This window comes from Heterodontus francisci, chromosome 1, assembly GCF_036365525.1.
Source record: "Heterodontus francisci isolate sHetFra1 chromosome 1, sHetFra1.hap1, whole genome shotgun sequence".
NCBI lineage: Eukaryota > Metazoa > Chordata > Chondrichthyes > Heterodontiformes > Heterodontidae > Heterodontus > Heterodontus francisci.
Window position 1 is genome coordinate 12420491 of NC_090371.1, and position 16311 is coordinate 12436801.

The 16311-nt window shown below is 47.3% G+C and overlaps 1 protein-coding gene across 1 annotated transcript in view; it reads left to right on the forward strand.

The window, feature by feature from the left end:
- LOC137367792 (sepiapterin reductase-like) overlaps positions 1–13531 on the forward strand; it is a 30875-nt gene extending 17344 nt beyond the window's left edge. The window contains exon 3 of the mRNA XM_068028672.1: positions 12170–13531. Within this exon, the coding sequence (XP_067884773.1) occupies positions 12170–12360 (191 nt within the window). The 3' untranslated portion in view covers positions 12361–13531. The remainder of the gene's footprint in view (positions 1–12169) is intronic.
- The last annotated feature ends 2780 nt before the right edge of the window (positions 13532–16311 follow it).

Sequence of the window (16311 nt, forward strand, 5' to 3'; positions counted from 1 at the left end):
AGGGCCGAAGGGCCTGTTCCTGTGCTGTAATTTTCTTTGTTCTTCTTTGTTCTTGGAACATACTGAGGATTACTCCCAGTGAACACACTGAGGATTACTCTCAGGGAACACAGTAAGGATAACTCTCCGGGAACACAGTGAGGATTACTCTCAGGGAACACAATAAGGATTATGCTCAGGGAACACACTGAGGATTACTCTCAGGTAACGTACTGCGGATTGCTCTCAGGGAACACACTGAGGATTACTCGCAGGTAACGTATTGCGGATTACTCTCAGGGAACACACTTAGGATTACTTGCAGGGAACACAGTAAGGATTACTCTCGGGTAACAGAGTGAGGATTACGCTCGGGGAACACAGTGAGGATTACTCTCGGGTAACACAGTGAGGATTACTCTTGGGTAACACAGTGAGGATTACTCTCAGGGAACACAGTAAGGATTACTGTCAGGGAACACAGTAAGGATTATGCTCAGGGAACACACCTAGGATTACTCTCAGGGAACACAGTAAGGATTACTCTTGGGTAACAGAATGAGGATTACGCTCGGGGAGCACAGTGAGGATTACTCTCGGGTAACATAGTGAGGATTACTCTCGGGTAACACACTGAGGATTACTCTCGGAATACAGTGAGGATTACTCTCGGAATTTCTTTGGGCCTCCTTATCTCGAGAGACAATGGATACGCGCCTGGAGGTGGTCAGTGGTTTGTGAAGCAGCGCCTGGAGTGGCTATAAAGGCCAATTCTGGAGTGACAGGCTCTTCCACAGGTGCTGCAGAGAAATTTGTTTGTTGGGGCTGTTACACAGTTGGCTCTCCCCTTGCGCCTCTGTCTTTTTTCCTGCCAACTAATAAGTCTCTTCGACTCGCCACAATTTAGCCCTGTCTTTATGGCTGCCCGCCAGCTCTGGCGAATGCTGGCAACTGACTCCCACGACTTGTGATCAATGTCACACGATTTCATGTCGCGTTTGCAGACGTCTTTATAACGGAGACATGGACGGCCGGTGGGTCTGATACCAGTGGCGAGCTCGCTGTACAATGTGTCTTTGGGGATCCTGCCATCTTCCATGCGGCTCACATGGCCAAGCCATCTCAAGCGCCGCTGACTCAGTAGTGTGTATAAGCTGGGGGTGTTGGCCGCTTCAAGGACTTCTGTGTTGGAGATATAGTCCTGCCACCTGATGCCAAGTATTCTCCGAAGGCAGCGAAGATGGAATGAATTGAGACGTCGCTCTTGGCTGGCATACGTTGTCCAGGCCTCGCTGCCGTAGAGCAAGGTACTGAGGACACAGGCCTGATACACTCGGACTTTTGTGTTCCGTGTCAGTGCGCCATTTTCCCACACTCTCTTGGCCAGTCTGGACATAGCAGTGGAAGCCTTACCCATGCGCTTGTTGATTTCTGCATCTAGAGACAGGTTACTGGTGATAGTTGAGCCTAGGTAGGTGAACTCTTGAACCACTTCCAGAGCGTGGTCGCCGATATTGATGGATGGAGCATTTCTGACATCCTGCCCCATGATGTTCGTTTTCTTGAGGCTGATGGTTAGGCCAAATTCATTGCAGGCAGACGCAAACCTGTCGATGAGACTCTGCAGGCATTCTTCAGTGTGAGATGTTAAAGCAGCATCGTCAGCAAAGAGGAGTTCTCTGATGAGGACTTTCCGTACTTTGGACTTCGCTCTTAGACGGGCAAGGTTGAACAACCTGCCCCCTGATCTTGTGTGGAGGAAAATTCCTTCTTCAGAGGATTTGAACGCATGTGAAAGCAGCAGGGAGAAGAAAATCCCAAAAAGTGTGGGTGCGAGAACACAGCCCTGTTTCACACCACTCAGGATAGGAAAGGGCTCTGATGAGGAGCCACCATGTTGAATTGTGCCTTTCATATTGTCATGGAATGAGGTGATGATACTTAGTAGCTTTGGTGGACATCCGATCTTTTCTAGTAGTCTGAAGAGACCACGTCTGCTGACGAGGTCAAAGGCTTTGGTGAGATCAATGAAAGCAATGTAGAGGGGCATCTGTTGTTCACGGCATTTCTCCTGTATCTGACGAAGGGAGAACAGCATGTCAATAGTCGATCTCTCTGCACGAAAGCCACACTGTGCCTCAGGGTAGACGCGCTCGGCCAGCTTCTGGAGCCTGTTCAGAGCGACTCGAGCAAAGACTTTCCCCACTATGCTGAGCAGGGAGATTCCACGGTAGTTGTTGCAGTCACCGCGGTCACCTTTGTTTTTATAGAGGGTGATGATGTTGGCATCGCGCATGTCCTGGGGTACTGCTCCCTCGTCCCAGCACAGGCAAAGCAGTTCATGTAGTGCTGAGAGTATAGCAGGCTTGGCACTCTTGATTATTTCAGGGGTAACGCTTTTCCGCTGGCTAGGGAATCAATGGCATCACTGAGTTCCGATTTGGTTGGCTGTATGTCCAGCTCATCCATGACTGGTAGAGGCTGGGCTGCATTGAGGGCAGTCTCAGTGACAGCATTCTCCCTGGAGTACAGTTCTAGGTAGTGCTCAACCCAGCGGTCCATCTGTTTGCGTTGGTCAGTGATTATGTCCCCCGATTTAGATTTGAGGGGGGTGATCTTCTTGATGGTTGGCCCAAGAGCTCTCTTCATGCCATCATACATTCCTCTGATGTTTCCGGTGTCTGAGGCCAGCTGAATATGACTGCATAGGTGTTGCCAGTAGTCGTTTGCGCAACGCCTAGCTGTTCTTTGTGCAGTACTTCTGGCTGCTTTAAGTGCTGCGGATGTTAAATCGCTGGGGGCTTTCTTGTAGTTCAAAAGTGCAATGCGCTTAGCGGCTATGACAGGTTCCAGCTCTTCATTATGAGATTGAAACCAGTCTGCATTTCTCTTCGCACTTTTGCCGTCGGTGGTCAAAGCTGACTCATAGATGGCGTCTCTGATGTGGGCCCACTTGGTCTCAGCATCCCCTGTGGGAGTGTTTTGAAGGGCTGTTACAAGTGAATTTAGAAATTTTTGTAACAGCTGTGGGTGAGAAATTCTGCTCGTGTTGATGCGCGGGTGGCCCTTCTGCTTGGAATGATGCAACTTCTTTGGTCTGAGTCTAACCTTGCTGCACACCAGGGAGTGGTCGGTGTCGCAGTCCGCACTGTGGAAGCTGCGTGTGATTTGAACACTGTTTAAGGCGGCTCGCCTTGTGACAATGAGGTCTAGCTGGTGCCAACGACGTGATCTTGGGTGCCTCCATGAAACCTGGTGACAGGGTTTACAGTGAGGATTACTCTCGGAATACAGTGCGGATTACCATCGGGGAATACAGTGAGGATTACTCTCAGGTAAAACAGTGAATCTTACTCTCAAGCAACACAGTAAGGATTACTCTCGGGGAACACAGTGAGGATTACTCTCAGAATACAGCGAGGATTACTCTCAGGTAAAACAGTTAGATTATGCTCATGGAACACACTGAGGATTACTCTCGGACTACAACGAGGATTACGCTCAGGGAACACAGTGGATTACGCTCAGGGTACACACTGAGGATTACTCTCGGGTAACACACTCAGGATTACTCTCGGGTAACACACTCAGGATTACTCTCGGGTAATGCACTCTATGCTTGTATCTGCTGGAATTTAGAAGAGTAAGAGGCAACTTGATTGAAACATCTAAGATCCTGAGGAGTCTTGACGGGGTGGATGTGGAAATGATGATTCCCCTTGTGGGAGAATCTAGAATGAGGGATATTGTTGAAAAATAAGGGGTCTCCCATTTGAGAGAGAGATGATGAGAATTTTTTTCTCTCAGAGGGTCGTGAGTCTTTGGAATTATCTTCCTCAAAAGGGGATAGAAGCAGTGTCTTTAAATATTTTTAAGGCAGAGGTAGATAGATTCTTGAAAAGAAAGGTGCTGGAAGGTTATCGGGGGTATGTGGAAATATGAAGTAATCAGTTCAGCCATGAGCTTATTGAATGGCGGATCAGGTTCGAAGGGCCGAGTGGCCTACTCCTGCTCCTAATTCGTATGTTCGTATGTAACACACTGAGGATTACTCTCAGGGAATATAGTGAGGATTACTCTCAGGTAACACAGTGAGGATTACTCTCCGGGAACACAGCGAGGATTACTGTTGGGTAACACTGTGAAGATTACTCTCGGGTAACACAGTGTGGATTACTCTCCGGGAACACAGCGAGGATTACTGTCGGGTAACACTGTGAAGATTACTCTCGGGTAACACAGTGTGGATTACTCTCAGTGAACAGACTGAGGATTACTCTCAGGTAACACGCTGAGGGTTACACTCGGGTAACACAGTGTGGATTACTCTCGGGTAACACAGTGTGGATTACTCTCAGTGAACAGACTGAGGATTACTCTCAGGTAACACGCTGAGGATTACTCTCAGGGAATATAGTGAGGATTACTCTCAGGTAACACAGTGTGGATTACTCTCAGTGAACAGACTGAGGATTACTCTCAGGTAACACGCTGAGGATTACTCTAGGGTAACAGTGAGGATTACTCTCGGAATATAGTGAGGATTACTCTTGGGTAACACAGTGTGGATTACTCCCGGAATATAGTGAGGATTACTCTCGGGTAACACAGTGTGGATTACTCTCAGGTACCACAGTGAGGATTACTCTCGGGTAACACAGTGTGGATTACTCTCGGGTAACACAGTGTGGATTACTCTCAGTGAACAGACTGAGGATTACTCTCAGTGAACAGACTGAGGATTACTCTCAGGTAACACGCTGAGGATTACTCTCAGGGAATATAGTGAGGATTACTCTCAGGTAACACAGTGTGGATTACTCTCAGTGAACAGACTGAGGATTACTCTCAGTGAACAGACTGAGGATTACTCTCAGGTAACACGCTGAGGATTACTCTCAGGGAATATAGTGAGGATTACTCTCAGGTAACACAGTGAGGATTACTGTCCGGGAACACAGCGAGGATTACTGTTGGGTAACACTGTGAAGATTACTCTCGGGTAACACAGTGTGGATTACTCTCCGGGAACACAGCGAGGATTACTGTCGGGTAACACTGTGAAGATTACTCTCGGGTAACACAGTGTGGATTACTCTCAGTGAACAGACTGAGGATTACTCTCAGGTAACACGCTGAGGGTTACACTCGGGTAACACAGTGTGGATTACTCTCGGGTAACACAGTGTGGATTACTCTCAGTGAACAGACTGAGGATTACTCTCAGGTAACACGCTGAGGATTACTCTCAGGGAATATAGTGAGGATTACTCTCAGGTAACACAGTGTGGATTACTCTCAGTGAACAGACTGAGGATTACTCTCAGGTAACACGCTGAGGATTACTCTAGGGTAACACAGTGAGGATTACTCTCGGAATATAGTGAGGATTACTCTTGGGTAACACAGTGTGGATTACTCCCGGAATATAGTGAGGATTACTCTCGGGTAACACAGTGTGGATTACTCTCAGGTACCACAGTGAGGATTACTCTCGGGTAACACAGTGTGGATTACTCTCGGGTAACACAGTGTGGATTACTGTCAGTGAACAGACTGAGGATTACTCTCAGTGAACAGACTGAGGATTACTCTCAGGTAACACGCTGAGGATTACTCTCAGGGAATATAGTGAGGATTACTCTCAGGTAACACAGTGTGGATTACTCTCAGTGAACAGACTGAGGATTACTCTCAGGTAACACGCTGAGGATTACTCTCAGGTAACACAGTGTGGATTACGCTAAGTGAACAGACAGAGGATTACTCTCAGGTAACACGCTGAGGATTACTCTCAGGTAACACAGTGAGGATTACTCTCAGGGAACACGCTGAGGATTACTCTTGGGTAACACAGTGAGGATTACTCTCGGGTAACACAGTGTGGATTACTCTCAGTGAACAGACAGAGGATTACTCTCAGGTAACACGCTGAGGATTACTCTCAGGTAACACAGTGAGGATTACTCTCAGTGAACAGACTGAGGATTACTCTCAGGTAACACGCTGAGGATTACTCTCGGGTAACACAGTGTGGATTACGCTCAGTGAACAGACAGAGGATTACTCTCAGGTAACACGCTGAGGATTACTCTCGGGTAACACAGTGTGGATTACTCTCAGTGAACAGACAGAGGATTACTCTCAGGTAACACGCTGAGGATTACTCTCAGGTAACACAGTGAGGATTACTCTCGGAACACACTGAGGATTACTCTTGGGTAACACAGTGAGGATTATTCTCAGGGAACACACTGAGGATTACTCTTGGGTAACACAGTGAGGATTACTCTCAGTAAACAGACAGAGGATTACTCTCAGGTAACACGCTGAGGATTACTCTCAGGTAACACAATGAGGATTACTTTCAGGTAACACAATGAAGATTACTCTCGGGGACCACAGCAAGGATTATTCTCGGTGAACACACTGAGGAATACTCTCAGGTAACCCTTTGAGGATTACACTGGGGTAACACAGTGAGGATTACTCTCGGGGAACACTGCGATAATTACTCTCAGGGAACACACTGAGAACGACTCTCGGGTAACACACTGGGATTACTCTCGAGGAACACAGTCAAGATTAAACTTGGGTGACACAGTGAGAATTACTCTCGGGTAACACTGCGAGAATTACTCTCAGGGAACACACTGATGACTACTCTGGGGTAACACACTGGGATTACTCGAAGATAACACAGTGAGTAGAAAAATAGAAAATAGGAGCAGCAGTAGGCCATTCGGGGCGTCGGGTCTGCTCCACCATTCAAAAAAGCTCATGGCTGATCGTCTAATTCAGTACCCTGATCCCGCTATTCCCGCTTTCTCACCATATCGCTTGATCCCTTTGGCATTAAGAAATATATTTATCTCCTTTTTGAATATATTTAATGACTTGGCCTCCACTGCCTTCTGCGGGAGAGAATTCAACAGGTTCGCCACCCTCTGAGTGAAGAAATTTCTCCTCATCTCAGTTCTAAATGGCAGACCCCGTATCCTGAGACTGTGACCCCTGGTCCTGGACTCCCCAGACATTGGGACCATCCTCTCTGCATTTAGCCTGTCTAGTCCTGTTAGAATTTTAGAGGTTCTATGTGATCCCATCTCATTCTTCTAAACCATCGTGAATATAGGCCTGGTCAACCCAATCTCTCCTCATATGTGTCAATCCTGCCATCCCAGGAATCAGTCTAGGAATCAGTACTCTCGGGTAACATGCTGAGGATTACTCTCTGGTAACAGTGAGGATTACTCTGGGGGAACACAATGAGGATTACTCTCGGGTAACAAAGAACAAAGAACATTACAGCATAGGAACAGGCCATTCGACCCTCCAAGCCTGCGCCGATCTTGATGCCTGCCGAAACTAACACCTTCTGCACTTCTGGGGCCCATATCCCTCTATTCCCTTCCTATTCATATATTTGTCAAGATGTCTCTTAAATGTCGCTATCGTATCTGCTTCCACCACCTCCCCTGGCAGCAAGTTCCAGGCACTCACCACCCTCTGTGTATAAAACTTGCCTCGCTCATCCCCTCTAAACTTTGCCCCTCGCACCTTAAACCTATGTCCCCTAGTAACTGACTCTTCCACCCTGGGGAAAAGCTTCTGACTATCCACTCTGTCCATGCCGCTCATAACTTTGTAAACCTCTATCATGTCGCCCCTCCACCTCGGTCGTTCCAGTGAAAACAATCCGAGTTTTTCCAACCTCTCCTCATAGCTACTGCCCTCCAGAACAGGCAACATCCTGGTAAACCTCTTCTGTACCCTCTCCAAAGCCTCCACGTCCCTCTGGTAGTGTGGCGACCAGAATTGCACGCAATATTCTAAGTGTGGCCTAACTAAGGTTCTGTACAGCTGCAACATGACTTGCCAATTTTTATACTCTGTGCCCCGACCGATGAAGGCAAGCATGCCGTATGCCTTCTTGACTACCTTATCCACCTGCGTTGCCACTTTCAGTGACCTGTGGACCTGTACGCCCAGATCTCTCTGCCTGTCAATACTCCTAAGGGTTCTGCCATTTACTGTATACCTCCCACCTGCATTAGACCTTCCAAAATGCATTACCTCACATTTGTCCGGATTTATGGGCGGTGCAGTGGTTAGCATCGCAGCCTCACAGCTCCAGCGACCCGGGTTCAATTCTGGGTACTGCCTGTGTGGAGTTTGCAAGTTCTCCCTGTGTCTGCGTGGGTTTTCTCCGGGTGCTCCGGTTTCCTCCCACAAGCCAAAAGACTTGCAGGTTGGTAGGTAAATTGGCTATTATAAATTGCCCCTAGTACAGGTAGGTGGTAGGGAAATATAAGGACAGGTGGGGATGTGGTAGGAATATGGGATTAGTGTAGGATTAGTAGATATGGGTGGTTGATGGTTGGCACAGACTTGGCGGGCCGAAGGGCCTGTTTCAGTGCTGTATCTCTAAATCTAAATCTAAAAATCTAAACTCCATCTGCCATTTCTCCGCCCAAGTCTCCAACCGATCTATATCCTGGTGTATCCTCTGACAATCCTCATCATTATCCGCAACTCCACCAACCTTTGTGTCGTCCGCAAACTTACTAATCAGACCAGCTACATTTTCCTCCAAATCATTTATATATACTACAAAGAGCAAAGGTCCCAGCACTGATCCCTGCGGAACACCACGAGTCACATCCCTCCATTCAGAAAAACACCCATCCACTGTTACCCTCTGTCTTCTATGACTGAGCCAGTTCTGTATCCATCTTGCCAGCTCACCTCTGATCCCGTGTGACTTCACCTTTTGCACCAGTCTGCCATGCGGGACCTTGTCAAAGGCTTTACTAAAGTTCATATAGACAACATCCACCGCCCTTCCTTCATCAATCATCTTTGTCACTTCCTCAAAAAACTCAATCAAATTAGTAAGACACGACCTGCCCTTCACAAAACCATGTTGTCTCTCGCTAATAAGTTCGTTTGTTTCCAAATGTCCCTGTCCCGAAGAATCCTCTCTAATAGTTTCCCTACCACTGACGTAAGGCTCACCGGCCTATAATTTCCTAGATTATCCTTGCCTCCCTTCTTAAACAAAGGAACAACATTGGCTATTCTCCAGTCCTCTGGGACCTCACCTGTAGCCAATGAGGATGCAAAGATTTCTGTCAAGGCCCCAGCAATTTCTTCCCTTGCCTCCCTCAGTATTCTGGGGTAGATCCCATCAGGCCCTGGGGACTTATCTACCTTAATGCTTTGCAAGACACCCAACTCCTCCTCCTTTTTGATAATGAGATGACTGAGACTATCTGCACTCCCTTCCCTAGGCTCATCATCTCCCAAGTCCTTCTCCTTGGTGAATACTGATGCAAAGTACTCATTTAGCACCTCGCCCATTTCCTCTGGCTCCACGCATAGATTCCCATCTCTGTCCTTGAGTGGGCCAACCCTTTCCCTGGTTACCCTCGTGCTCTATATATATGTATAAAAAGCCTTGGGATTTTCCTTAATCCTGTTTGCCAATGACTTTTCATGACCCCTTTTAACCCTCCTAACTCCTTGCTTAAGTTCCTTCCTACTGTCTTTATATTTCTCAAGTGCTTCATCTGTTCCTAGCCTTCCAGCCCTTACAAATGCTTCCTTTTTCTTTTTGACTAGGCTCACAATATCCCGTGTTATCCAAGCTTCCCGAAACTTGCCAAACTTGTCTTTCTTCCTCACAGGAACATGCTGGTCCTGGATTCTAATCAGCTGACGTTTGAAAGACTCCCACATGTCAGATGTCGATTTACCCTCAAACAGCCGCCCCCAATCTAAATTCTTCAGTTCTTGCCTAATATTGTTATAATTAGCCTTCCCCCAATTTAGCACCTTCACCCGAGGACTACTCTTATCCTTATCCACAAGTACTTTAAAACTTATGGAATTATGGTCACTGTTCCCGAAATGCTCCCCTACTGAAACTTCGACCACCTGGCCAGGCTCATTCCCCACTACCAGGTCCAGAATGGCCCCATCCCTAGTTGGACTATCTACATACTGTTTCAAGAAGCCCTCCTGGATGCTCCTCACAAATTCTGCCCATCCAAGCCCCTAGCACTAAGTGAGTCCCAATCAATATTGGGGAAGTTAAAATCACCCACCACTACAACCCTGTTACCTTTACATCTTTCCAAAATCTGTCTACATATCTGCTCCTCTACCTCCCACTGGCTGTTGGGAGGCCTGTAGTAAACCCCCAACATCGTGACTGCACCCTTCCTATTCCTGAGCTCCACCCATATTGCCTCGCTGCATGACCCCTCTGAGGTGTTCTCCCGCAGTACAGCTGTGATATTCTCCTTAACCAGTAATGCAACTCCCCCACCCCTTTTACATCCCCCTCTATCCCGCCTGAAGCTTCTAAAGCCTGGAACATTTAGCTGCCAATCCTGCCCTTCCCTCAACCAAGTCTCTGTAATAGCAACAACATCATATTTCCAAGTACTAATCCAAGCTCTAAGTTCATCTGCCTTACCTGTTATACTTCTCGCATTGAAACAAATGCACTTCAGACCACCAGTCCCACTGTGCTCAGCAACATCTCCCTGCCTGCTCTTCCTCTTAGTCCTACTGGCTTTATTTACTATGTCCTCCTCATTTACTTCACTAGCTGTCCTACTGCTCTGGTTCCCACCCCCCTGCCACACTAGTTTAAACCCTCCCGAGTGACGCTAGCAAACCTTGCAGCCAGGATATTAGTGCCCTTCCAGTTTAGATGCAACCCGTCCTTCTTGTACAAGTCCCATCTGTCCCTGAAGAGATCCCAATGGTCCAGATATCTGAAACCCTCCCTTCTACACCAGCTGCTCAGCCACGTGTTTAGCTGCACTATCTTCCTATTTCTAGCCTCACTGGCACGTGGCACAGGGAGTAATCCCGAGATTACAACCCTAGAGGTCCTGTTTTTTAACTTACTACCTAACTCCCTAAACTCCCCTGCAGGACCTCACACTCTTCCTGCCTATGTCATTGGTAACGATGTGTACCACAACCTCTGGCTGTTCACCCTCCCCCTTCAGAATGCCCTCTGTCCGTTCAGAGACATCCTTGACCCTGGCACCAGGGAGGCAACATACCTTCCTGGAGTCTCTTTCACATCCACAGAAGCGCCTGCCTGTGCCCCTGACTATAGAGTCCCTTATAACTATTGCTCTTCTGCACTTTGTCCCTCCCTGCTGAACAACAGTGCCAACCGTGAGGATTGCTCTCGGGGAACACAATGAGGATTACTCTCGGGGAACAGTGAGGATTACTCTCAGGGAACACATTGAGGATTACTCTCGGGTAATATGCTGATGATTACTCTCGCGTGACCCAGCGAGGATTACTGTCTGGGATTCCAGTGAGGATTACTCTCATGAAACACACTAAAGGTTACTCTCAGGGAACACAGCGAGGATTACTCTAGGGTAACAGTGAGGATTACTCTTGGGTAACATACTGAGGATTACTCTCGGGGACACCCTGAGGATTATTCTCGGAGAACACAGTGAGGATTACTCTCGGGTAACACACAGTGAGGATTACTCTTGCGGAACCTAGCGAGGATTTCTCTCGGGTAACACGCTGAGGATTACTCTCAGGGAACGCAGTGAGGATTATTCTCGGAGAACACAGTGAGGATTACTCCTAGGTGCTACTGGTTAAAGCAGTGTTTGGAAGGAAATATTTAGAGTGTCCACCATGGCTCAGTTCATAGCACATTCACCTCTGAGTCTGAAAGACCCCGTTCACATCGAAGACAAACCATAATCCAAGCTTAAGATCCCAGTGCATTACTGAGGGAGTGCTGCACTGTTGGGGTGCTGTCTTTTGGATTAGCCATTAAACTGAGGGTCCGTCTGCCCTCTCAGGTGCATGTAAAAGATCCCAAGGCATTAAGAAATGCAGGAGTGCTCTCCCAATGCCTTGGCCTCTATTCATCCCTCAACCAACATCACTAAAAAAAGTAGATGATCTGATTATTATCAGATTTCTGTTTGTGGGAGCTTGCTATGCACAGATTGGCTGCCACATTTCCCATAGTACAGCAGTGTCTACACTAGTAAAGTACTTTGTTGCCTGTAAAGTGCTTCTGGATGTCCTGGGGTAATGAAAGGCTCTATAGCAATGCAAGTTCTTTCTTTATGTGGAGTTTTCATTTTGAGCCAAGATCCAGTTTACCTTCTCCTCTCACCTACAGGGCCCCTGGATACTGACATGCAGAAGCAAGCTAGGTCAGAGACCGCAGACCCCGAGTTGCGTCAGACCTTCACATCTATGCATCAGGAAGGCCAGCTCATTGATTGTCATGAATCCGCCAGGAAGCTGCTGAACATCGTAGCTCGAGATGAGTTTGAGTCCGGCTCACACATCGATTACTACGACCAGTAACCCTGGGAACGCTCGCTGCTGGCGTGACTCACAGTGTAACGGTGCTGACTGTGAGCAAATCCAGTGTTTATACTTGTTCCCAAACAAGGACTCTGATCTGATTGATGGAGCTTTGACTCCAGTGTTGATCTCTGCTGGGTAAACTCTGCTATCTCTCCACTATGCAAACGAGGCAGCCAATCTCTCACCACATCACAACCAACCAGCAAGCTCAACAAAACATATCACCTGCTGCCTGGGGATTTCAGCAAATGGCCCTCTCACTCTAAGAAAGGAAATTCAAACCAAAAGAGTTTGTGAATTTGTCTCTCTCTCTTTATGTCTGCTTGTTTCTGTCTGTCTCTTTTGTCTCCCTGTATTGTGAGTGAAAGTGTGTGTGTGTATGAGAGCAAGTGTGAGGGTGAGAGTGAGTGTGAGGGTGTGTGTGTGTATATGTGATTGTGAGTGTGTGCGTATTGTGTGTGTGAGCGTGTAATGTGAGTGTGTGTGCGTAATGTGATTATGAGTGTGTGAGTGTTTGTTGTGAGTGTATGTGTGTGTGTATTGTGAGTGTGTGTGTTATGTGAGTGTGTGCGTTATTTGAGTGTGTGAGTATTGTGAGTGTGTGTATTGTGAGTGTGTGTGTATGTGTGTATTGTGAGTGTGTGTGTGTATTGTGAGTGTGTGTGTATTGTGAGTGTGTGTGTTATTTGAGTGTGTGAGTATTGTGAGTGTGTGTGTATATGTGTGTGAATCTCTCCCAGTGTGTGTCTCTCACACCATTGACCTCTTTCTTTCTCTTAATTTATGTCTCTCTCTCTTTCAGTGTCTCTGGAACTTGCTCTCTCTATTGATCTCTTTCTCTGTCTTTCTATCTCTTTAATTAGATCTCTTTTTATCCTCTTACTGTGTGATATTTATCCCTCAGTCAACAGCACTGAAAGAGATGATTTGGCCGTCATCACGTAGCTGTTTGTGGGATCTTGCTGTGTGAAATTTGGCTATCATGTTTCCTACATTGTAACATTGACTGCAATTCAAAATGTACTTCATTCCTTGTAAAGCCCTTTGGGACATTCTGAGGAGGTGAAAGGCACTGTGGAAATACAAGTCTTTCATTACCTGTCATGTGCCAGCTGTTGTATCGTTCAAATACTGTTCAAACATAGTAAATCTGAGAGTATTAGCATCACTGACAAGTTCTGTCCTTATTGAACAGCCATTCGTTCAGGACTGGACCAGGGATGAAGAGAGTGAGACAGAAGTTGGGTTAAATCTAGAAGTCATGGGCAGATGTGGTCAAGTTTGGACTTTAATGATGTCCATTTTGGGAGGAAGGAGAGACCAAGTCAGCCAACCATCTTGCACCATCTATCATCTCTGAGATTATCCAGAACTCTGCTCCCTGTGTCCTAACTCACACCAAATCCCATTCATCTATCACCCCCTGTGCTCGTTGACCTGCATTGGCTTCCGGTCCGGCAACACCTTAATTCCAAAATTCTCATCCTTGCTTTCAAAACCCTCCATGGCCTCACCCCTCCCTATCCCTATAACCTCCTCCAGCCCTGCATCCCTCCAAGATAGCTGTACTCCTCCAATTCCAGCCTCTACAGCATTCTCAATTTCCTTCACGTTGCCTGGGTGCCTTCAGCTGACTAGATCATTAGCTCTGGAGTTCCCTTGCTAAATCTCTCCCCCCTCCTTTAACAGGCTCTTTACACCTACTGCTTTGATCAGGATTCTGGTCACATGTACTAATATGTGCCTCAGTGCCAGGTTTTGTTTGATAATCACTTGTGAAGCATCTGGTGATGTTTTAGTACATTAAAGGCACTATATAAATGAAAGTTGCTTCCATTGATGACCAGGACAATGGTGTTGGTGGCAAGATCAGCAGCTATGCAGAAATGCGAAAATTTGATGACATGTTAAAACTAGAGTACAATCTGCTGCCAAAAACTGGCAAATGGCAGTGAACTGAGATAAATACAGTGACATACATATAGCTAGAACCAACACAGAATATACTTACAGGGAATGATACTGAAAGTGAAAATGTAGAGAAGCCAAGCAGGACTGATTTTCTTTATCCAGAAGTGAAGGCAGGTTTGGAGGTAGGCATCTCTGTCTACCAGCATGTGCTCGCCTCCGGCCTATTTTCAGAGAGGTGGCTTCAGTGGGGTGACGGTGGCTGGAGCCTTTAGAGGGCAGGTGGGGGTGGGGGTGGGGGGTAGGGGACCCAGAGGAGCATCCTGCAAAGCACTCCAGTTTGGATCTGCTGGACTGAGAGAGCCACAATCGCAACTGCAGGTGATCCTGTGGAGGGGTTCCCCTTCTGCTCTGATGGCCTTGCAGCAGTGGCCATGGTTTATTTTGTACCATTCACAAGTCTTCAGAGGTGTCTCTATCTTGAGGTGTCCTTATGGGCCCCCACCTACAGGGTCAGCACCCCTCACTCCTGGAGCCCAGAGCCTTGGGCTCTGCCATTGGCCCGCCCGGCTGCGGAGCCTGCCCGCTTTTCTTAATTGAACGCCTCCTCAAAAATCTCCTGCCGGGTCCAGCCATGGCCACTTGCGGGTTCCCAACCCAGAATTCAGCTCAGTGTCGGGTTTGGGAGCCTGAAACTGAAATTCAGCTCAGGGTTCTTGTAATAGATCCATTCAATGCAAGTCAAAGGACATCATTTCCGTCCTTATCTCGGGTCCAAGTGTAGACTGTATCTGGAGTACAGTGTCCAGTTTTGGTCCCCAACATGGTGAGTAATAAAATGGCCTTGAGAAAGATTCAGAGGAGTGACAGAAGAATGATGCTGAGCTTAAAGAGCCTTATTTACTTAGATAGGCTGAAAGAACTAGGTTTATTACCTTACAGCAGTGTGGACTTAGAGGTGACTTGATAGAAGTCTATAAAATATGAAAGGGCTGGACAACGTGCATAGCAATAGATTATTCCAGTTTGATGGATTTGGGAAGACCAGTTGATAGGAGTTTACACTGTGTAAGAGTGGGAACAGACTGCATGTCGGGCTGTTCCTCTTTATCCAGCGAGGAGTGAGTCTCTGCCGACTGGTATGCTGGGAACTGACTCTCTGTAACCCTTCAACACGGAACTGGACTGGCTCCTGCCACATCATATAGAAAAGTAAGTGGTTAACAGTTAACCCAAAAATTGCAACAGAACAGGTAGGAACACACACCAGCAGGTGGATTTTCTGAAATCACAAAGTGACAGCCTTGCTCGCTGGGAGAGAAAGTGAGAGACTCTTCCAAAAAAATTACAATCCATTAAAACCAGCTTGCAGTAGCTGAGCATCAGAAGTGAGCCAATGGGTTTCCAGTATTTCGAGATGAACAAAGAACAGTACAGCACAGACACAGGCCATTCGGCCCTCCAAGCCTGCGCCGATCTTGACGCCTGCCTAAACTAAAACCTTCTGCACTTCCGGGGACGGTGTCCCTCTATTCCCATCCTATTCATGTATTTGTCAAGATGCCTCTTAAACGTCGCTATCGTACCTGCTTCCACCACCTCCCCCGGCAGCAAGTTCCAGGCACTCACCAACCTCTGTGTAAAGAACTTGCCTCGCATATCCCCTCTAAACTTTGCCCCTCGCACCTTAAACCTATGTCCCCTAGTAACTGACTCTTCCACCCTGGGAAAAAGCTTCTGACTATCCACTCTGTCCATGCCGCTCATAACTTTGTAAACCTCTATCATGTCACCCCTCCACCTCCGTCGTTCCAGTGAAAACAATCCAAGTTTATCCAACCTCTCCTCATAGCTAATGCCCTCCAGACCAAGCAACATCCTGGTAAACCTCTTCTGTACCCTCTCCAAAGCCTCCACGTCCTTCTGGTAGTGTGGCGACCAGAATTGCACGCAATATTCTAAGTGTGGCCTAACTAAGGTTCTGTACAGCTGCAACATGATTTGCCAATTTTTATACTCTATGCCCTGACCGATGAAGGC